At 40.8% G+C, this 22,396-nt stretch overlaps 1 protein-coding gene across 2 annotated transcripts in view; it reads left to right on the forward strand.

Moving 5' to 3' along the window:
- SYK (spleen associated tyrosine kinase) overlaps nucleotides 1–22,396 on the forward strand; it is a 74,407-nt gene that overhangs the window by 43,696 nt on the left and 8,315 nt on the right. Inside the window, exons 4-9 of one of the 2 annotated variants that reach the window (XM_024214989.3) lie at nucleotides 3,085–3,223; nucleotides 4,659–4,740; nucleotides 5,441–5,493; nucleotides 13,153–13,221; nucleotides 20,262–20,349; nucleotides 21,791–21,968. In XM_024214989.3, the coding sequence (XP_024070757.2) occupies nucleotides 3,085–3,223; nucleotides 4,659–4,740; nucleotides 5,441–5,493; nucleotides 13,153–13,221; nucleotides 20,262–20,349; nucleotides 21,791–21,968 (609 nt within the window). The remainder of the gene's footprint in view (nucleotides 1–3,084; nucleotides 3,224–4,658; nucleotides 4,741–5,440; nucleotides 5,494–13,152; nucleotides 13,222–20,261; nucleotides 20,350–21,790; nucleotides 21,969–22,396) is intronic. The other variant, XM_024214990.3, reaches the window with a different exon arrangement.

A 22,396-nucleotide genomic window follows, 5' to 3' on the forward strand; every position in this document is an offset into this window, starting at 1 on the left:
GGATAAGATTATGTCACGGAGGTCACAGAACTCACGGATTCTGTGACTTTCAGAGACCTCTGTGACATTTTCTGCTTCAGCCCCAGGACGGTGGGGACCCGGCGCTCTTAGCCACCATTGGCTTTGGGGAGACCTATAGTTCCCAGCGGTCAAGGTGGGGCCTTGGAGCTGTTAGCTGTAGCGGCCTTGAAAGCCGCTGGATCCATCCTACCCCCACTGGGGCTTGGGCTTCAGTCACTCCCCCTCCCCCCCCAACCATCAGCCCATTATTTTTAGTAAAAGTCACAGACAGGTCACAGGCTTCCATGAATTTTTGTTTATTACCCACAACCTGTCCACGACTTTTACTAAAAATAACTGTGACGAAATCTTAACCTTAACAATGATTCGGCTTTTCAGTTCTTTAATACTGTGAACCACCGTTGTGTATATATTGATAACTCATTTCAATATCATTTAAACTCTGAAAGCTGTTTGATATATAGACCTGGCTGAGAAACAATTTTTCCCGCCCATGAAAAAATTTGAATTTCGGGGATGGGGAGGTGGACAACCAAAAAACCCTTTGTCTCGAATTTGGAGAAAAAGGTCAAAACACTGAAATTTTTCACAGGCAAGAGAACCAAAAATGGAATTTTTTGGCATGTTTTCTTGGCTGCCTGACTCCCGTTACAGGCAATTGCCCTGGGAGTTGGGCCACTTGCCTGAGTCGGGCAGCCTGGCCAGCCAAGGATCCTAGGGAGCCTGGCAGTCTGACAAATGGGCTGCTAAGGAGCCCAGGAAGGCATGTGGATGAGCTGGCAGGAAACCAGGCAGGTTTCAGTCTAAAGTTTAGTCAAAATTGACACATCCCTTCAGAAGGTTTCAATGTAGCTGAAGCTGCATTTTCCAGTGGGAAGACGTTACATCAGAAAACATACGGACCAATTCAGATGACAGCCTCCTACCAGCTGTGTTTGAACCTGGGGCCTCTGGATCTAAAATCAAAAGTCTACTTTTTCTGCTAAAGGACCAGTGTGACAGCATAAAGGCAGTAGCATGCTCAAACCATTTCCTGGGGTGAGCCACTGAAGGGAGACAAACCCATACTGGGCTAATGTGACTACAATGCGCAGTATAGTTTTAAAAGCAGCACTACTGAATGCAGGCACTTCATATATTGTTTTTAGATTTCCTGTTTGGCCATTATCCTGGCTGAATGTGAATAGTACACATTTTTCTTGCACTACATTCCATGGTCTCCTAGATAACTTTTGATTTTCCTTATCTTACCAATGAAGATAATGGGGAGAGAACATGGATCATCTTCATAACCTGATATTATGTAAAATAAATAAGAATTGCATGTGAATTCCAAACACTTAAGAACACAGAACCAGGATTTGACTTTTTGCCACAGGTCCATTAAGATGAGCACTCTGTCTGGGGCAGTAGCCAGAAAGAGATACTTCAGAGAGAGAAAATAATTGCTTGTGTGCAATGCTCTATGTATCCACTGCAGACCTTGCACCTCGAAGCATAAGATCTAATTTGCTTAACAAATATTAACATAATTAATACGATTAGACTGCTTTGTAAAATCCTGCTACGTTGCTTGAACATGACTTATAGTTAAGGTTAAGATTTTGTCACAGTTATTTTTAATAAAGTCACGGACAGGTCACAGGCAATAAACAAAAATTCAGAGAACCTCCTAACCCGTCTGTGACTTTTACTAAAAATTAAGGGGAGGTTTGATGGGGGGGAGACAACTGAAGCTCGAGCCCCGCTGTGTGGGAGGGGGTCCAGCAACCACCACCATGGCTGAGAGCTCTGGGGTTCCCTCGCCACCCGCAGAAGCAGACAGCTCCAGGGCACTCCTGCCATCCACGGTGGCTCATAGCTCCGGTGTCCCCGTCCCAAGGCTGAAGTGGAAAATGTCACAGAGGTCTCAGAAAGTCACAGAATCCATGACCTCCATGACATAATTTTATCCTTACGTATAGTAGTGTGGAAGTAGAGTAGTAAACACCACAAGCTAATTCAATGTTTTGCTTTTTATTTATGCTTATCTTAACCTGCTATTAATTTCAGATATCCCCCCTCCCCCCGCACCCAAATCTTTGTATTAGGATATAGGATAAAAGAGTGAATAATCAGTTTTCACTATATCTACCTGAGGTACCAGAGAGACGTAAATACAACTATCAAAGGGGTAGCCGTGTTAGTCTGGATTTGTAAAAGCAGCAAAGAATCCTGTGGCACCTTATAGACTAATAGACGTATAGGAGCATGAGCTTTCGTGGGTGAATACGTGGGTCATGCATCCGAAGTGGGGGTATTCACCCACGAAAGCTCATGCTTCTATACGTCTGTTAGTCTATAAGGTGCCACAGGACTCTTTGCTGTAAATACAAACTGTTATGTACAAGAATCCTGTCTCTGACTTCAGCCCTGCAATGCACAAAAGTGCATGCATTCAGAGCCCTTGACTCACTGAGGGCAGGTATACACTAGTGCTTAGTTTGATCTAACTTACTTCGCTCAGAGGTGTGAAAAAGACACCTCTCTGAGCAAGGCAAGTTACAACAACCTAAGTGCTGTCCACACCGGCGTTATGTCGGTGGCAGACACCCGCCCGCTGACATAGCTTCCACCTCTTGCGAGGTGGAGTAATTATGCTGACAGGAAAGCACTCTCCTGTTGCCATAGAGCGTCTTCACCAGAAGCGCCACAGCAGCCAGCTGCATCGGTGCAGCTGTGCCGATGTAGCGCTTCTAGTGTAGACCTGCCCATAGTATGCATGTTGTGCAGGACACAGGATTCTGCTGCTCCGTAGGAAATAGCTCCACATGTTGGAACTTCCTTCCTCTCCCCCCCTTCCCCTCCCAAAGGAAAATGATAAAACAAACTTCAGAAAATTGCATTTTATAAAATTTACACTAAAAGTACATGAGGGTTTTCAAGGGAAGGCCTCAAAAGCTGGGTTACAGATTTAGCCCTATTTCCTTTTGGAAAGCTTGTAGAAAATATGATTTTTTTTCCAAAATACAGGTGCTCGCTACTAGTTGAGAATAACCTTTGATATTTCTCTTGTCATTTCAGAATCAGGGAAAGGGACAACAATGGATCCTATGCTCTCTGTCTGTTCAGTGAAGGAAAAGTACTGCATTATCGTATTGACAGAGACAAGACAGGAAAGCTCTCTATACCAGATGGAAAAAAGTTTGACACCCTCTGGCAGGTCTGTTAAATTAATCAGTTGGACAACTCTCTTTATGTTTTTATAGCACCAAATAAGGCTGTTTCTGTTTTACTTTACCATGCATCTGCAATTTTTAGCTAATTGGCCACATAATTCTAACTTAATTTTTAGTGATTTTCATCCTTTGGGGGAAAAGGGGGAAGTATCTTTTATTATAGAAAGCTATGTAAGTGGTACAGTTTTTGATAGTGTTTTTTTTTTTTAAATATGTTGGCTTAATTTAAAAATTCTCTAGTTATTATTTAAAGAATTGTACATTTCCTTTCATGAAAAGGCATTTTCATTTGTAAAAGCAAGATTAAATAATAGCTCTATGGCATTTCTGTAATGTCCCTTGTGACAAGCAAAAGACAGAACTCTGGTGTGGTAACCACAAAGGGAATAGTTTAGGATGCTAGGCACACACAGTCCTCTTTAGCTCTGTGACTCTCTAGCTGGCAAACTGAGAAATACAGCCTGCCCAGCATTACCAACACTGTCTAAATCCTGGCCCAGATTAAGTAATCATGGAATGGATTGCTGATTATACTGTAGTCTGTAATAAAGATGAGGCACTGCAAGGAATAAATGTGGGTAAATTGAAAACACTAAAGGAAATGTAGCAGATTTCTGCTGCCGCCTATTGTTTAAAATTATATTAACACAAATTGTTATAACTGTATGTGTATAATGTAAGTCTATAGTTGTATATAATAATTGTTAGCCTTTCCCTTAACTATGCATGTCCTTCCTGCTTAATGCAAAGCTGAAAAAATGCTGATTTACTAGTGTTCTCCACTGTTGATGAGGAGAGCTATATGGGCAAAGGAAATTCTTCCACCACAGACAGATACCGGTGGGAGGCAGGATTTGCCTGTGATCCTAGAGCTGTGTAAAATAAATAAATGTGTGTGTGTGTGTGTGTGTGTGTGTGTGTGTGCGCACACACACACACACACTCTTCCCACTCTTCTCCCCCCCCCCCCCCAATGAATATCTGCTATAGATGCTGTGCACACACAGGCACAATTTAAAAAGATAGGATTGAGAGCAAGTACAATGACTCAGTGTGGTCTCTGAACAGAGCTGCAAATCCTGCCTGCATCCCCTACCCCACCCCACAATAGACAGTAGAATGACTGTGATTCCACAGTCTGTGTATAGGTAAAGTCATCCAAAAATGCAAAGGCCAGTTCTAATAACAATACATGTCTTATTATTAACATCACAGTAGTGTCTACAGGCCCAGCCAAGGCACTGTACAGGCATACAGTGAGAGGCAGTGCCTGCCCTGAAGCGTGTGGGCATGACAGAGACAGAGTAGGACGGGAAGCAGAGGCACAGAAAGGTGAAATGACTTGTCAAGAAGACACAGCCGGTATTATTGCCCAATATTACCTTCTGACATTCTCTCTCTTCTTTTTTGTCCTGGTAGTTAGTTGAACATTATTCATACAAACCAGATGGGCTGCAAAGGGTCCTCACAATTCCATGTGCACGACTTGGCTCAGAAAATGGTAAGTTATTCAGATGACTGTAAAACTCTAATGTTCCTGCTAAAGATAAGAAGAGGTGTGTGCATTTTCTTCGTCAGAGGAATAGGAACATGCAGACTATTATAAAGAATTGCTCTGGGTAGTGTGAGAAGGTGTGGGGGGGTTCTGTATTATATAGAGCCATATTCTTGCCTCCAATGATTGCTAATCTTGATGGCAATTAGTCCCTTGCTATCCTCAAATATTTTAATTCTTCTTGGGATGGTTTCTCTTTTTCAGGCAGTGAAGTATTGTCTGCAAGCTTTTCAAGGCCAATAGGCCTGGCAAGTATTCTATCTAGTCCAGAAAGCAGAAAAAAATTCTGGTCCAGGTTCTAAGGCTGGTTTATATAACAACAAGGGATGAAAGTCTCAACAGGTCATAAAAATGGCTTTTTCTTCACTTGAAAATTAGTTCTCATAAGAATACAATATTGTAGCAATGTGATAACTAACATGGTGTTGAACGTGACTTATCAATCAGTGTAGCCGGTGATTGTTGTGTTTAATATCTTGTCAATTGGTCATGAATAAAACCTACTGGAACCATAGTATGTAAAATCAGTAGTTTGATAAGAGGCCATCCACCTATTTTTTTTCCGCTGCTATATTCCCCACTCTTGGTAAGAATGGCAGCAATCTGTATGCTTACAAAGTAATTCTTATGTTTGATTCCCTTATAGCTAACATTATTTTTGACACCCGTCCACCTCCACTTCCCGGAACCCATCCTAAGGTAAGTGAAAGCAGTAGCAGCAATGCTTATGTTTAAGAAAAGCAAGTGAGATCCTTAGTATTTCTTAGCATTTTAGGAACTTTAATGAATGCATGCCACTATAGTACTGAATTAATTTTCTTATGATTGCTGTATATAGACCTTGGAGTCAGCAACCTTTGGCACGCGGCTCGCCAGGGTAAGCACCCTGGTGGGCCGGGCCAGTTTATTTATCTGCTGACGCGGCAGGTTCAGCCGATCGTGGCCCCCACTGGCCGCGGTTCGCCGTCCCGGGCCAATAGGGGCGGCGGGAAGCGGCCCGGGCGAGGGATGTGCTGGCTGTGGCTTCCCGCCGCCCCCATTGGCCTGGGACGGCGAACCGCGGCCAGTGGGGGCCACGATCGTCCGAACCTGCCGCGTCAGCAGGTAAATAAACTGGCCCGGCCCACCAGGGTGCTTACCCTGGCGAGCTGCATGCCAAACGTTGCCAACCCCTGATATAGACAGTACATGGAAAAGTACATTACCCCTGGTTTGAAATATTCTAGCTGGCTTATTCCTTTAATCAGTTTTTGCTCAGAGTTATATGCAGCACATAATTCTTTGGGCTTATTTTATAGGCACAAGATTCAAAAGTTATGATCTATCATATGCAAAAAGCTACACTATGGCAATGTTACAGGCCATATCCTGCACTAATTATAACAGCAGGGGGGAGCTGAGATACTGCACGGTGCATCTTCTGTTTCAGGAATCTGCTGGCTAAAACAGAATCGCTTTGCTGAATAAATACGAACTATTTCCACAGTTAACACTTGTTGCTGACCTCAGGTTTTTAAAGGCCTGATCCAACATGCGCTGAAATCAGTGGGATTTTTTCCACTGACTTCAATGAGTGTTGGGTTGGGCTATAGCTGACTGGGAGGCTAGAAGCACCCTTGTTCGACCACAGACCATGCACCCTTTAGGATGTGGTTTGCAGACAGAGATGACAGCCAGGCCCATGCGCTGGGCTGTCTGGAAATATTCTTCCCTGCTGCTTCTGCAAAAGATGAAGAGGCAGTAAAAGATTATCTAGACTTTCTTCCTTTTTTCTCATCACTGCTGCAGGGGGCAGGATTTGGCCCCAAACTTGAAATTTTAATTATACAAAGCACAAGAAATTCAGAATTGAGGTTCACACCAAACAGAACTGCCCTGCTTGCCCATATGGACTGCAAAAGAGTCTTTAATTACATGATCACCAAACATATGCAATCATATCACTTGTTATATTTTAGGAAAATACAGAGATACTTTCAGAGGCACAAATGGCACCTATCTGCCACTAGTTTTTAAAAATATCTAAAATGTGAATCTTGTACCTGTAACACTTATGAATGTTTAGACTCAGATTTAGGATTCCAGTTAAGGAAACATCAGATACGGAAAAACAATACAGGAAGAGTCTGAAATTGTTGCCCTCTAGGGAAACTCTTTCTGGGATAGAATGAGAGAGCCGATGTACGCAAACTAAGACTGTGTTTTAGGCCTACAGGGGCCCATACCAGCCAGAGCCTGATAAATGGGCAGTAGTTAGGTAGACTGTCCTGGCTCTCCATGAGTGACGATCAGTTAAAAACTAAATGTCACATAGACAGGCGAGTGTACAATACATGAGCCTGTGGTGAACTGCGGGCTGGTGATAGGGTACCGTGCTGTTGTTTACCTAAATGCTACGTTCAGCCTTTTAGTGTTTGATCAGTAGCAACAGAACATGAAAGGCAGTGGTGCCAGAGAGAAAATGTAATATTTAAAATAATGTAATACCTTTGCCAAGCAAAGCACAAAATATGACAATAGCATTGCTGCCTGCATGCATGCATGTACACAGGCTGCGTGAATACTCACACTGGCCTCAGGGACAACTTTGACTTTGTCACACACTAAGGGCCAAGTCGTGGACCAGCTCGCACAACCCAGTTAGAAGGGTGACTGCACCACAGCCATTACTGGAGCCTTGCAGGGTCAGGGAAGATCCATGTAGTAATTTTAAAAAAACAAAATAAACACTTTTTAAACCTGTACGTTTTCACCTTGATCACAAGCTTTGGGTGAAATCCTGGCCCCATTGAAATCAGTGGGAGTTTTGCTATTGACTTCAATGGAGCCAGAACTTCACCCTGTGTTTTTAAAGAAGAAAAATTCCTGGCTCTCAAAAGTGCTGCTTCCCTGCCCTGCCGGCCCAGATTAGCTCTAGCTTTTGTGCTGATGGTATGACTGCTCAAGCTAATGACTTTAGCCTGCCTGGATGGCTTCCCTTCATCACAAAACACATCCACCTTTTACTGCAATGGTAGATTGTTCAAGTGGCTTTTTCCACAGAGAAATAACCCCAGGAAATACTTTCATGAGAGTGAGAAAGATTTTTGTGAGAATACTGTCCCAATGTGCTATATCATCATACAATATCTGGATTTGGGCCAAGGTTTCAAAAAGTGGCCAATAGTTTTGGATGCTTGAATTTTTGGGTGCCAACTGAAGACACCTTAATGTGGCCTGATTTTCAGAGGGTAGGAGGCCAGTACTTTCTGAAAATCAGGCCTCTTTGACATATACACCCAAAACCATTAACCCTTTTTGAAAATCTTGGTCTTGAGGTTTGGCTCCATACAACATATGTGTAACTAAAATTATATTAAAATGTGAAGTTTAAACATGTCAACGGTACACAAGTCATCTTATTTCCACAATCTTAGTGGAGGCAGAATGTTAAAATTCAGCTTATGCAAGAACAGAAAATACTACCTATATGCTTGCAAGTTTATAAAGGAAAAGTAAACACCTGAAGCTTTATAAAGTGTTAGCTTATAGAAAAAAATGTAGTTCTATTTTTTTATTCTATTAACTGAATAATAGGTTAAATTGACCAATGTTGTGTGATCATGTAATGAAAGAACACAGGCCAAACTCTTCTCTCCGCTTCATCAGTGAAATTTCAGTGCAGCTCTAATTCTAGTTGTATCATTATAATTTAACGTTATTTATATCTCCATAGTTGTTCATGATTCTTTACATACGAAGGACCCAGTCCTGCAAACACTTAAAAGTGTGTTTTTACTCATGTGAATAGTCCCATTGAGTTTAAAAGGCCTGTTCACATGAGTAGAATTATACTCATTCTTAGTGTTTTCAGAACTGGGGCTCAAAACACTAAAACTTCAAGGGACTTACAGATATAGACCTGAATCTTCTACCATGGAAGTGAATAGAAATTTTGCTATTGACCTAGTTTTGAGCCCTTTCTTAGACATATATGGTAAAACAGCAAGGAGGGTTGGGGAGAACAAAGGGTTCCATGAGATAAGTGTTGTTATGTGCATACCATGTTAGTTCCTTTTCTAAAATTATTGCTGTAAGGAGAATATATTCTCAGTAATATATAATTTATAGACTTTACTGTAATTAACATCTGAACATTGGTATTGCATTAACAGAGGTCCTTGTATGTCATTTCTTTGCTTTTTTAATATAAAGGGAAAAAATTGAAAATTACATGGAATCCTATTATCTATAGAGCTCAAAAGGTTTACTTACCATAGTTGAATTCCACATGGGCATCCTTGTGGAGAAACAGTAACTCTTGAACTGTTCAGCTGACCACTTATGCAGCAGTTCTTATATACAGGGCTTAAATTAAAAATTAATTCAAACTGCACAGATAGAAATGCATACTCAGAAGAATAAATAACAATTGCAAACACTGATGTAGACCATGTAGAATCTGCAGTTAACTATCTATTTGATTCCAATACACCATTTCCATAGCATGCTAGGTCAGTTCTGAGATCAGAGTTTTCAGAAATCCTGGAGCATTATATCCCTTTAATTTTACAAAGCTGGATAGCAAGGAGCTCCTCCCCTTACCTGCCTTTTCCTTTTTAACTATGGCAGCCAAATCCACTCCCCTCCTCCCACAGACCAGATTCTTCCTGCCTGCCAACCAGCATACAGCCCAAGTCCTTCCTCCTTCCCCACCAGCCAGAGAGCCAACAGGGTCTCCTCACCTAAGCAGATTTCCCTCTGCTTCTCCACCTTCTCTCATACTCCTTATTCCATATAGTTCTGCCTTCCTCTCCCTGTCCTGCTCCAACAAGCCCCTATCACCTACCTATCTTTGTCCTGGCTCCCTTCTTCCTACCCTACCCTGTTACTGCTGCTTCCCTTAGTCTCTGGTCTCTTGTTACTACTCATCCCCTCAACCTTCTTCTTCTCCCCCACTTGCTATTCTGATCCACCTTTATCCCTATGTGTAATCATGCCCCCCATGCCACTAGCCCTTGTTGGTTGCTATCACTTTCCCACTCCTCACTCTGTTCTTGAATTCTCTAGATTCAAAAACCAGCAATGAGGAAGTTACCAAAAGGGGTGGTATCTTTTGTGTGAGAGATGTATTTAATCATGAAGTAGAACGGGGAGATTTGGATCTGAAAATAGCTGGGCAGCCTAATTGAGCTGTAGAAGAACCTGACATTTTTCTTTCCATGATACTCCTATTTTAAACCTGCAAGCACATTTTTCTTTGGCCCATATCTTTAAATAACAACACTAGCCTCTACTTTGAAAGAGAGAAAGCTACAAAGAATGCAGGACTCAATTTAGCATAAATACCAATGGTGACCTATAAAACACAGAGGTGGTGCTCAGAGCAGGATATTTAATGTGCTACAAGAGAATATTACATGGAGAGACCCCTATCTAGTGCCCGCTATTCCACAAAAAACATTCACAGTCAATAGACTCATCTGAATGGAATTCTTCCCAAATACATGCATCAATGACTGCCCTAAACATGACTCTACAGTCAGAGATATCCTCCTTTGCTTCTTAGACTTGGCTATTGCCTGAGCTAGACTGATTAGGGGTAGAGTGGGGAAAACTTTTCAGCTGAAACTATTTTCAGCCAAAATAGGCAGATTTGGATCCACCAAAAACACTTAATGAATTTGTGTCCATTTTGCAATTGTTTCTGTGAAAAAACAAAACAAATCAAAACAAAAAAACTGAAGAAAAATCTGTTTTGTCAGATGTTTTGTTTTGACATTTTCAAAATTAAATACTTTGGGGAAAAAATAAAAAGGAAAAAACTCATTTGATCCAAAATGAAGTTTCATTTTAGATCAAACAAAATGTTTAGTCTGGCCCAAAATGATTTTTTTAAACTTTTTGACTTGCTGAAAACTTCCAAAAAATTGTTTTCACGTCAACCTGAAAAAATATTTTTATTGCCAGTGAACCAAAAAAAATCTATTATTCAAATATTTCTGATTAAGAGGCCCCAGCTTTGGAAAAGGCACCCAGAAATAAAGTTGTGTGGAATATAAGGAGATAGATAACCAGTGCAGGAAGAAAAGATGGAATAGCCATTGCTGTGTTCACAAGACAAGCCTCTAGTAGTCCCAATATTTCTTAGCTCATGAGAGTGAAGATCACAATTTATGTTTCAGAGAAGCTACTTGTGTTTATAGTTCACCCTCTGGAGCGTCAATGACTAACAGAGCAGTAGGGTCTCCTGTAACGTTATCACTAGGCCACCAGACAAGATGTCAAAATCCAGTCCCCTCTTCTGCCACACTGAGGTCTCCTTTGCAGTGAAACCAGAGCAGAAAGGGGAGACAGGGTGTTGGAAGGCTGTACAAGACATGCATATACCACACAGAGCATGAAGCCCTGCTCATCATCCCCATATATAGCAGTACTCCACCGAAGAGTTGGGCAGGGTAGAGACATTTCCTTCCCATCATGTAAAGGGACCCCAAGTAAACTTCTTCAGCCACTGGCTCTACCACCTTGGGGATGATTCCTACACCCTGAGCATCTTCCCAAAACCTTGATCAAGGATTTAGGCAAGGAGATGAGTTTAGGATTTGAGCCTGAGATCAGTCACTAACAATACAGAGAAGCAACAAGTCTAGAGCATCCAGATTTCAGCAACGGTCATCTGTCCAAGTATTGTTATATTTATATAGTAGTTACCATGCACTAGGCATGTAAGTTCTAGGTCCAAACCTAATTAGTTTTTAAATTTTTATGAGTGCCAGCTTATTTAGACTGGTACTGCCATCCTCCTTCAACTTCTACAAAATATTCATCTTAGGATGCATTTTTATGTCTGCAGTACTATCATGTGAGTTAGTTATTATTAGGTCTAAAGCCTTACAAACTGCTGCACAGGCATTGGGTCAAAAGTTAAGGAATGACTGTTACAGGAAAAGTGTGATGAACAGTGCTCACCCTACACAAAAACTCTAAACGCTTTAGAAGATAAATTCATTTGTTGCAGGATAACTAGAAAGTTCCCAAAGGTTTTTGATCCCATATGGAAAGAGAACATTGTCAGATTAAGGAAAATAACTGATTCAATATGCAATTTTTAAAATCTTGGAACTTTGGTATTTCAATCCTAAAATTTGTCTCACACCATACAGCACCCATTCCTGAAATAGGAATATGTACATGTAGGCCGAGTTTGATGTTTTAAAACAAAACTGCTTTTTTAGTTGTTTGAAAGCAAATGATCCTTTTAAAAAGAAAGCTTTGGGGAAAATACAGCTGACAGACTCTTTTTAAATAATAAGATAACTCAAAATAATGTCCAAATTAATTATTTGAAAAGTTCTAAACCTTCAACGTCAAAAGTAAGTTCTGAGACTGTTTTACGTGACTGAAAAGAGGAGTCAAAGTGCCATATCAACTGTAAGTTCGTAATTGTTAGGACAACACAGTACTATTTCAAAAATTTAAATGTGTGCTCTTTGTCCCTGTTTATTTCTTAGAGAGCGCCATTTAGGGCTAATCAACTCATATAACAAACTTGCCGAACAACATATTTGCTTTTGTTTTCAATTAATTTATATAGGCACGACTGCATCTGTGGAAATCAAAATCTATTGGTTTTTTATGTTTTGTTTTGTTTTTCAAAATACTGTTTTGAGTTCAATTCAGCTTATGTAGTTTTTTTTTTTTTTTAAATAACCATCTTATGTTAATTCTAAAACCAAGTGTGCTTCAAATTGATAGCTGTATTAACCTTAATACATTATAGGTGGAGTATTATCTGCTTCACATTGGTAAATCCTGTTTATTTAGGGAATAAGAATTTCACAATAGTAGTGAAAGAGGTTTACTGTGTGAATGACTGGGAGAAAAGCCTTGTTGTCTTTGATTTATAAGTGTAGTCAAATTTGCCTTTTGTATTTCTGCAAAGTATGGTGTATTTTCCAACTTTGGAAATTCTATACAATACTAAGGACTAAATTTTGCTCTACACGCATGGAACCTCACTAAAATCAGTGGGATTGCAAGAGTGTAACTGGAAGCAGAATTTATCCCAACGATGCTAGTCAACATGTAACAGTTGTGTTTCTCTCCTTTATGTTGGGATATAATGATTTCTAAAGGAGAGATTTGGAAGGGGAGGGAATGATATGGTTTAGGGAAGATCTGTTGGAGATTTCACATGTTACTTTTGCATACTTTTTGATTCAGCATAATAATTTAAAAGTATACTTAGAGGCAGAGTAGAGAAAATACCAGGAATGTTTTGGAAGGTTGTTCTTGTAAAAGTACATCTGTTTATAAATTACCGTTAGATATTTTCCTGACACATTTACTGTTCCTCTTTGACATTATGGTTTCTAGACTTGGTCAACAGGTGGAATTATCTCAAGACTCAAATCGTACACCTTTCCAAAGCCTGGCAGCAAAAAGGTGCATAATATAGTCTTTGTAGGTTTTTGAATGAGTGAAAAGACTTACCCACACTTGGCTAACCTCACTTCTTTTCTGGCTTGCTGATACTAAGCATGTGTCTGGCTACTAACAATTTGTTCGTGTAGATTTGATAATCTTTTTGCTTCTAATCCTTGTTTTATCTAATCACAAATCATATGCACAAATGTGGTCTTGGTTAATTGAATTAAACCAATGCCTGATCCTTAGCAACGGTAAAAGATATTTTTTGTATTTTTAGATAACTTAATTCCTCACATCCAGAAATGTTAGCACTGTTTTCAGTATGCCTGAGATACAATACAAGGGAGATACTTTAAAAAATAATAAATTATACCAGTACAAAATTATATTTCTAATGTAAATAATTACTAGCCATCAGAAAATTGGCTTGCTTTATGTATTAGTGAGTACATTTAGGGTCAAATATTCAAACAACCACTAAAATGCTTCTACAGAACTTATGTGCACAGATCATGTTGTTATGTCTTGGGGTTGGTCATGCATTGTGCAAGTGCAGTGTTGCAAGAATAAGCACAATAAGTAGGTAGGGGGTGCCGGAGAACTCAATCCTGCATTAAAGAGAATACTCCTACATGGCCAATAAATTATCGCTGCACAGTGATAGGTATAGAGGCAAAGCCTCAAGCACATACCTAATAGCTTCATTGCATATTGAGAATAACACTTATGTCCTTTCTTTCACCCACACCTCACCCTTTTTTAACCCTATGTTCTTGAGAGTAAAGAAGCAGACACAAAAGATGTTTGAGATTTACTCCTGGTCAGTGTGGAGAACTATGCTTAGTGCTTACCTTATTTGTCATGCTGGAGCACGAACAACCTTTGCTGTCTGCTGGGCACCATGTGAGAACTTGCAGAAGAAGGCCTTGTTGTAAATGCCCCATTTGCATGCACATGTGCTTGTTTGTGTGCACAATACTTATGGACACAGATTTTAAAGCCCATCTGAAAATTTGCCCATGATGTTGTATATGAGGATTGTAGGTGTGTTTGTTTGGTTTTCTTATTACGCTGTTGTTGGTTAATAAGTTCCTTGGGGTCTGAATTCTTGCCAGGTATAGATGGGAAAAAAGCCATCTTGGTCACTGCTGCTATCTAATCATCTAGTATTAGATGGGCATCAAAGCAGACCCCAGATTATGCACCCACATCACAAAAAACGCCTCTGTAAGAGAAGTTATAATGTTTCACAAATCTTCCAGTTACTTCCCCAAATTTAACATCCCATAAATCTTCTCCAGATTGAGCCTCAGCAAGCTCACCCTCCCCTAGACTCCAATCTCTGGTAGACACAGACAAGTGTTTGCCTATATGCACTGGATCAGAGGGACCTAGAGGTGGATTGTTAGCATGCTGGCAACACCATTTATCCTCAATATTTGCCACCCACCTGTCATCCACCTCCCCAATAGACTCACATGCACACTGGATCATAGGGGATGTAGAATGGAACTCTTTGGAGAGCACCATCAGGAAATAACAGTAGTTGCTGGACATCACCAGGTCTATAAACACTCAGCAACAAAAGACTGTAGCCGACCAACAGCATCCTTATCTGTTCCTTCTTCAGCAAGTCAATTCACCTCCTAATCAGTGGTATTGCAGGTGGATTACGCTACCATCATTGACTCCTGACCTTCATTCATTTTTAGGTGAATATGAACCATCCTAACCAATGCATTAATAGTGTTTTCATAAGACAAAGTATTGTATTATCTTATATTTCATAGAAAAGTCTGTGTCCAGGAATTTAAGAAGGAGATTTTCAAAGGCAGAAATGGGAGTTAGATGCACCAAACTCCTGTTGGCTTTCAGTGGAAGTTGGACATATAACTCTCATTTCTGCCTTTGAAAATTTCTCCTTGAAAAATTTCCTTCAACATGCAGTCTCTTAAGAGGCTAACGACATTCTTATTTTGCCACATTTATTCTTTCAGAACTAAACTTCTAGCACCAATGGCTAAAACACAACAGTTCAGGATTTCTTCTCACTCCTTCAGAAACAAATGTGTGTGTGGTTATCAGGCGGGATCTCGCCAGTTTACAGATTGACAGCCCAGAATCAAACTACCTTGTGAGATTTGAGCTGAAAATGTGGACTGTTTTAGGGAAACTACAACTCTGTTCACTGTGGCAATATAATACACGTTAAATGCTTTTCGGGAGCATAGAAATTACAGATAGAGAAAACCTCTCCTCTAAACTACCTGCCTTTCAATGCTATTATATATTTACTAGTGTTTTCTCTAGTCTACTGTTAAAAGTTCTAAGTGATAGTGCTTCCACTACTTCCCTTGGAAGACTGTTCCCCCAGTGGGATACATCTATTGTGAGAAAGCTTTTCCTTCTGGCTAAATTTCCCTTTCTCAGTTTCATGCCATAACTCCTGGTGATCCCAGTAAGAACCAGCATTTGATGGAAGATTATGGAATCCTAGTGGTATGATCAGGAGCGGCACCAGGGTTTTTGGCACCCTAGGCGGGGGTCCTTCCGTGCTCCCGGTTGGCGGCGGCAATTCTGCGGCGGGGGGGTCCTTCCGCACTCCCGGTCTTCGGGGCACTTTGGCGGCGGGTCCCGGAGCGAGTAAAGAACCTGCCGCAGAATTGCCGCCGAAGACCCGGAGCGCGGAAGGACCCCCCCGCTGCCGAATTGCCGCCGATGGCAGCAAAATACCGCCCCCCCAAATCCTGGCACCCTAGGCGACTGCCTAGGTCGCCTAAATGGAAGCGCCGGCCCTGGGTATGATCATACATTGATCTAAGACTCCAGAAGCTGACACATGGCAGCTACAACCATATTAATTACTGTAGTCCAGTCTCTCTCATGCACTTTGTGACAGTGGAAGGTAAATATTGTGGAAAAAATGGGGTAGAATTAAATAATAAGACTTCTGTTGTCTTCAAAAGGTGCAGGACATAGGCCCAAATGTGCAAAGTGAGTGGATCTCAAGTGAGTGCTAGTAAAGGCAGCCTTGTCTTGTGACACATATGGATTGCAGAATCACATTTTGAGAGGCTGCTGTGCAGCAAAATAATGTCTGGTGGCTGCAGTATAGCATCATACCAAATAGTCTGTACTTTTGTGTGGATGTTGTGAAGACAATTGCAGTCCTGGAGAGCAGTTTTTGTTATTACGCACATATTTGTAAGGAAAGCCTGATATTTTTAGGAAATGGGAGGTAGCTTTTGAAAGCTGATTTGATAGCCATTTAACGTTACGTGTCTGAGTACTCAACAATAATGCAGGTTTTAAGATAATGCAAAATTATAACCCATGCTCAAAAATTAACATACTGAGCTGGAGGTCAAAGTTTATTTTGACTTCATTAATTAGGAAGATTATTATTTCTCCTTAATTACAGCCAGAAGTTTCTAGAATGTGCATTTTAAAAAGCTCAAAAATAGATCATGTTGATTTTATATCTTAATGTCAAACCAAAATGTTTCCTGGTAGCTTCTTCAGTGACTCAAAATAAACAGTTCAAACATTCCTTTAGAGTCAAGTTTAGACAAAGGAAGTCCAAGTCACCTGCCAAAAAAGAAAATTTAAATCAACTAGTGCCATCTAGTGGGGGCTAAAATGTCTTAGACGTGTCAGGTGTTTGCTTAGCTAGTAAGGTCTGAGTGCTAACCTACTGGATTTTGGGTTATGAATATTAGTAAATGAAAGAGGCAGAATACTTCCATATATAAATTTGGATCAGGTATAAATCAGAATATCTTACTAATTATCAAAATGCAAAAAGAATTACTTTTTGATCTTTCATAACTTTACCTCTTTATGATTTAGGCTCCAGATTTGTATTACTATCAAGTATGTATTTGGCTCATAGTTTCAATCAGCAAATTCCAGTCCACTAGAAATTCTGAGCTTATCATTTTTTAAGCCCTTTCCCCATTTATATCACATTTCTCCTGAGCTTCTGTTTGAGAAAAAAAATTGTGCATAAAATCTTTGCTCATCTAAAAAGCAAAGAGGTCTGCTGAATTTAGCAGCAGCAATAACTCCCTGTTATGCAAGCACAGTAATTGTACAAGCTCTAGAGAACATTCAGCCAATCATGAAAAGAAATAAAATGAGAATGTCATGCTGCGTTGGTTATCTGGGAGCTACAGCTATGGCAAAAGGGCTTTACTTAATCATGACTACAGAAAAGGTTTCCTGTGTAGGCTTTTAAAGTAAGCATCAGGGAACATTTCAAGGCATTGGGTTCACAACTTCCCATGCTTAGCACAATCGTACAAATCCAAGTACTTTTGGTGTAGTACTGGGCACCCTCAACTCCCACTGAACAACTTCCAACTGTAAGTTGTGGGCATATGGCAATGGCAACCTCGCCCAAGGTAGTCTGCAACCCATGGTCCCCAGACAATTTGGCCGGACCCACACATCTTTGGGTAAATGTTTTATTTGCTGTGCTAAGTAACAATTCCTAGTGTAAGCAGGACGAAAGGGAGCTATTTTTTACAATGCCGCTGTTTCTCTGAAATTGAAGAGCCCACCTCTGCTATGCATTTCAGAACTCCTCGCTTCCAACTTTGCTGCAAATGCTGCACTGCCAAAAGAAGAAAAATCCTTCGCAAGTAGCCTCTCAACTTTTTTGGGCATTTGCCCCCTTTTTTCCATCCTTCTCTTCCATGCCTCTTTTGACTGGATCATTTATAGCCCGTTGTAACTGACAGTAAAAGGAATACTAGAAGAAATTAGGACTGACCTTCTATGCTCTGACACTCTGTCCCTAAATCAACCAAACAGCCTCTCTCCAATCTCTTTCACTTCACCATTCCCCCAGATCTCCCATTTCTCATCTGTAGCCTCATCATTTTTTTTTTTAACCTTCCTTTCAATCTCTTTTCTTCCCCCTTGGTCACATCATTTCATTTCTTCCTCCTGGCTTCCCCATCTTTCTTCTTCCTAGCCTTCCAGCCCCTGTCTCCCTTCCTCTTCTCCCCTAAAAATGGGGGATACTGCTTTCCCTCATGGCCAGTCTCCTCCCCTAGCTCATGCTCCTATGGATGGGCTCCTAGAGCACAATCTTTTAGGTGAACAGTTGAAATGAGAGACCAGTAAATCATATTCTATTTACTTTTTAATTTTGTCCCTCTTTTCTCTTTGTGGAATGTCTAATATTAACTCTCTCCTTTTGCTTTGCTGAATTTGTTGTCAGGATGCTTTTAGTAAAACTCTATGACCTAGATAAAAATGTGACCCCATAAAGTGAAGTGACATATGCCAAGGAAACATAGGCCTTAATTCCTGGGTCTGGAAGGGCTCACTCGCCCTAGGACCCAAAGTTAAGGTTGGAGAAGAGGGACAAATGTGGTTTTATACTATCTTTCTGGCTTCACGATTCTGGAGCTGGCCAAGGGCCAGTTTGGCCCCTGCAATATGTCAGAGCAGCCTCAGGAATGCTCTAATTTATGCTTGTTTGCATATGGTCCTAAGGGGACACTCCAGCCACCTGGACAAACCAGAGTGTGAAATGTTCTGGGCATTTCCGATGTAGCCTACCACGCTCCGGCACCATGGGGGGGGAGGGAGGGCTATAGACCCACTATGCCAGTACAGTGGCACAAATGGACCATGGTAGACCTGAGGAGATCAAGCTAGCCCATTATTTGGCGCTTGCTCTAAAATTTTATATAGTAAAACCTTTTCTGTATACCCGATTGGGCAAAATTATTTCTTTAGGTTTTGGTTGGAAATACCTCCTGACCGATGGCTTCTTTTCTTAGGAAATGCTATGACTGAGAGGTATAAAAGATAGCGTACCAAATAATTGATCTGAACTCCTTAGTATTTCTGAAGTTCTGTTTATCCTAACTTGAAAACTATGGCTGTTTTGTTTGTGCCATCAAAAATAAAAGTTGCAGATATAAAGAAAGCTTTTAAAAACAGTAATAGAATCCAATATGTACAAAACAAGCCATCTACTGTCTTTCAAGTACAATATATTTGTTATATATTGGATCCTTCCAAACATTTCTTGGTGTCTGAGTATTTATAGCTGAAAAACTCACTTCTAAGAATGTGAATTCCATTGGTTGACTTATACCATTCAAAGCCATCTTTCATATTATTGCTACAACATCAGCTATGATCTTTTCAGAGAATGGAAGAAATCTGGGGCTCAACTGCAAAGTAACTGGTTGTGGCTCCTGGATCCTGAAGCTGTTTCTATAACAGTCCCAGAATAGATTTACAGGAGCCTGGGGATTTATCTAATCTAGATTGGCTGCCTATGGTCCCAAAGGGCCATCTACCAACCAGGGATCACTGGAACACCCTTCACACCAGCCATATTCTCTCCCTGCCCTAGCACTCCCCTACAGCAAAGTTTGCAGTGGGGGTAGCGTAACTGGCTCTACATGCTGGAGAGGTAGGGTGAGTTTCTGGCCCCTTTATGCAACGAGACAAGCACAAAGGGGACTGGGTAGGGCACAGAATCTGGCCCATAATCTTTGATTGTCTAAGAGTATTAAAGTCATCTCTATCTACCTTTGTTTTCCTCAAAATAGTGGAATTGGAGCCATTTCTACAATATGTGCATTGACAATAGATATATATATTTTGTGCTCAGAATTTCTGTATGGCCTGGGTTTGGAGAGACTAAATTAGGGGGTAAAAAAATTAAAGAAAAATACTGAGGACTTCCAGTGTTACACTGAAATAGGATTTGAAAACTGCATGTAAATTAAAATGACCACAGGATAAGATTTGTGCATGAACCATTAAAGTTAATTCTCTCAGAATCAATGCTCTGAAATATTTGCAGTACCTTGTTCTGCTTTAGCAGCATATGTTTTATTTGGCCTGCATATTTACTCAAGCAATAACCTGAAGAATGAGATACGCTTGGTTTGACCCCTTTCTTACTCTCTAATTCTCCACCTACATCTTTCTAGCATTCATTATGCCATAATCCCCTGAAAAAAAAATGCGTTCAAAGGCACCATTTCTTAAGCAAACTGAAAAATTCTATTTGTGTGCTGCAGTTCCATCCATCCATGCCTCATGATGATTCAGCATCTTTTAATCCTTATGTGCTGCAGAGGACGAGAGTTCTAATGGGAGCTGAACAAGGTAGGCAGAGATATGTTGTGTCAATACCAAAACCTTTACCTCTCCCTGCCAATAATAATCGCTACCAAGCCCAGACATACAGAGAAGGATCCTTCCTTCTTCTCTCCCTTTCCCATGGCTCCTTGACACAGAGTTTGAGGTTGTATGGAACCCCACTACATTCTCAGCTCTCTTCCCGTGAGCAGCACCACATTGACACAGCATCCTGATCAGAGAAGTTGGTACAATATGAATAACAATATGTGGGTGATTTAGGGTTTGCCTGTTTTCCCCCTTTGGGCAGTAATAGCATAAGGCTCAGTGCTGGCATAATGCCCTTTACATATGGATAAGAGCTCAGACAGATAATTCAGTGTTTGTTCAGTAACAGTGTTGCTGTCAACTTTTAAAATTTGTGAACATTTCAACAAATGTAGACATTTCAAACCATTTTAAAATGATTACTACTTATGGGCTAGATTCTACCACATGCATCTTCAGGCATGTTAGACAGATGAAGAGGGGCTCTGCAGCATCTGGAAGCTGCAGGGAAGTTTCCCCAGCAGTGCTCCTGCACATGTCTGCTGTACCACTCTTGAAAAAGAGTGCAGAATACACACACATACACACGCCCCTAAATTTTGAGACCTCAGGTTGTAGAGGTACAAGTGGTCACCTAATTTGGTTTCCAGAATCTTCATCACCAGTCATGATGTTAGAGAAGGAAAGAACCCAATTTGGATTTTCGGGTGCCAGGTTGATCGGGGCTGGCAGTTAGTAAAAAACCATGTTCCTTTTAAACAGAGAAAATTAGATCTGGAAATCATTCTGACAATAAACACAGAAGTGCATGATGCTAGTTTTACCAGAGTCACTTTTCAGAAAAGCATTGTGCTTTTAAGTTGATGACTGTGGATATTTATGCGGAATGGAAAGGGTAAGGGCATACAAATAAGATGTCACCATATAAATGAACTTTTCCCCAAGATTACACAATCTATCAGAATATGAGCACAGGCTAACATTTACAATGACACACACAGCAGAGAACTTCCACAAACATTGTCTCGGAAAGACTTCACTTAATTGTAACATTCTATTTATTTTTCAAGTATACAAGGCTGAAAAAAAAATTGCACATCAGTGTACCAACAAGGACAATGCAGGTAGTGATGACAAATGCTACACTTTCCGCTGCTGGTGGTAGTAGAAAGGAAAATAAGTTGATAAAAAGATGAGGTAGATTACTATTCTTACCCCCAATGCGAGTAGCGCCATGTGTGTATGAAGCTATCAGTAGCTGGACTTTTTTTAAGCAAATACTCATACAGCTAAACCAAAGGTATGAGTGACCATTCTGATCACCTACATTGTGAATACAGTAGGTGTGAAAGCACGAACTACCATAAGTAACGGACATACTTCCTGTAAATTGATAACTTGTTCATTGGTTGAAATGCAGGAGATCAGAGGGATGCCTTGCCCATGGACACAGAAGTCTATGAAAGTCCATATGCAGATCCAGAGGAGATAAAACCCAAAAATGTCTCACTAGACAGAAAAATGCTGTCTCTGGATGAAGAAGAACTTGGCTCTGGTAACTTTGGTACTGTAAAGAAAGGGCTCTATATGATGAAAAAGTAAGTTTTTACTACCATTTCATTTAGTGTGACACAATGTTTTACATACAGTAACTGAGGGTGAAATTCACACACATTTCTCCCTCTGTGTCCAAATATATAAGCTTCATGTACTCCCTAGCCATTATTTTAGCCCATACGGTGGAAATGTGCCCACTACATCTATGTAGTGAAATCTGATCTCTCCCATGAAATCTGGCTATGGGGGTGGGGGAGTGCGGTCATGGTATTGCCACCTTACTTCTGTGCTTCTTTCAGAGCTGGGCAGCTGGAGAGTGGCAGCTGTTGGCCGGGCACCCAACTTTGAAGACAGTGCCACTGTCATTAGCAGCATAGAAGTGAGGTTGGCATGGTATGGGGGGGAGGGGTCATTGCTTTTTGTGGGGGGCCAGGGCCGGCCTTATGGGTGGGCGATGTGGGTGACCTTC

Source organism: Terrapene carolina, unplaced genomic scaffold (genome assembly GCF_002925995.2).
Source record: "Terrapene carolina triunguis isolate 2854851 unplaced genomic scaffold, T_m_triunguis-2.0 Scaffold113, whole genome shotgun sequence".
In the NCBI taxonomy this organism is placed as follows: domain Eukaryota; kingdom Metazoa; phylum Chordata; order Testudines; family Emydidae; genus Terrapene; species Terrapene triunguis.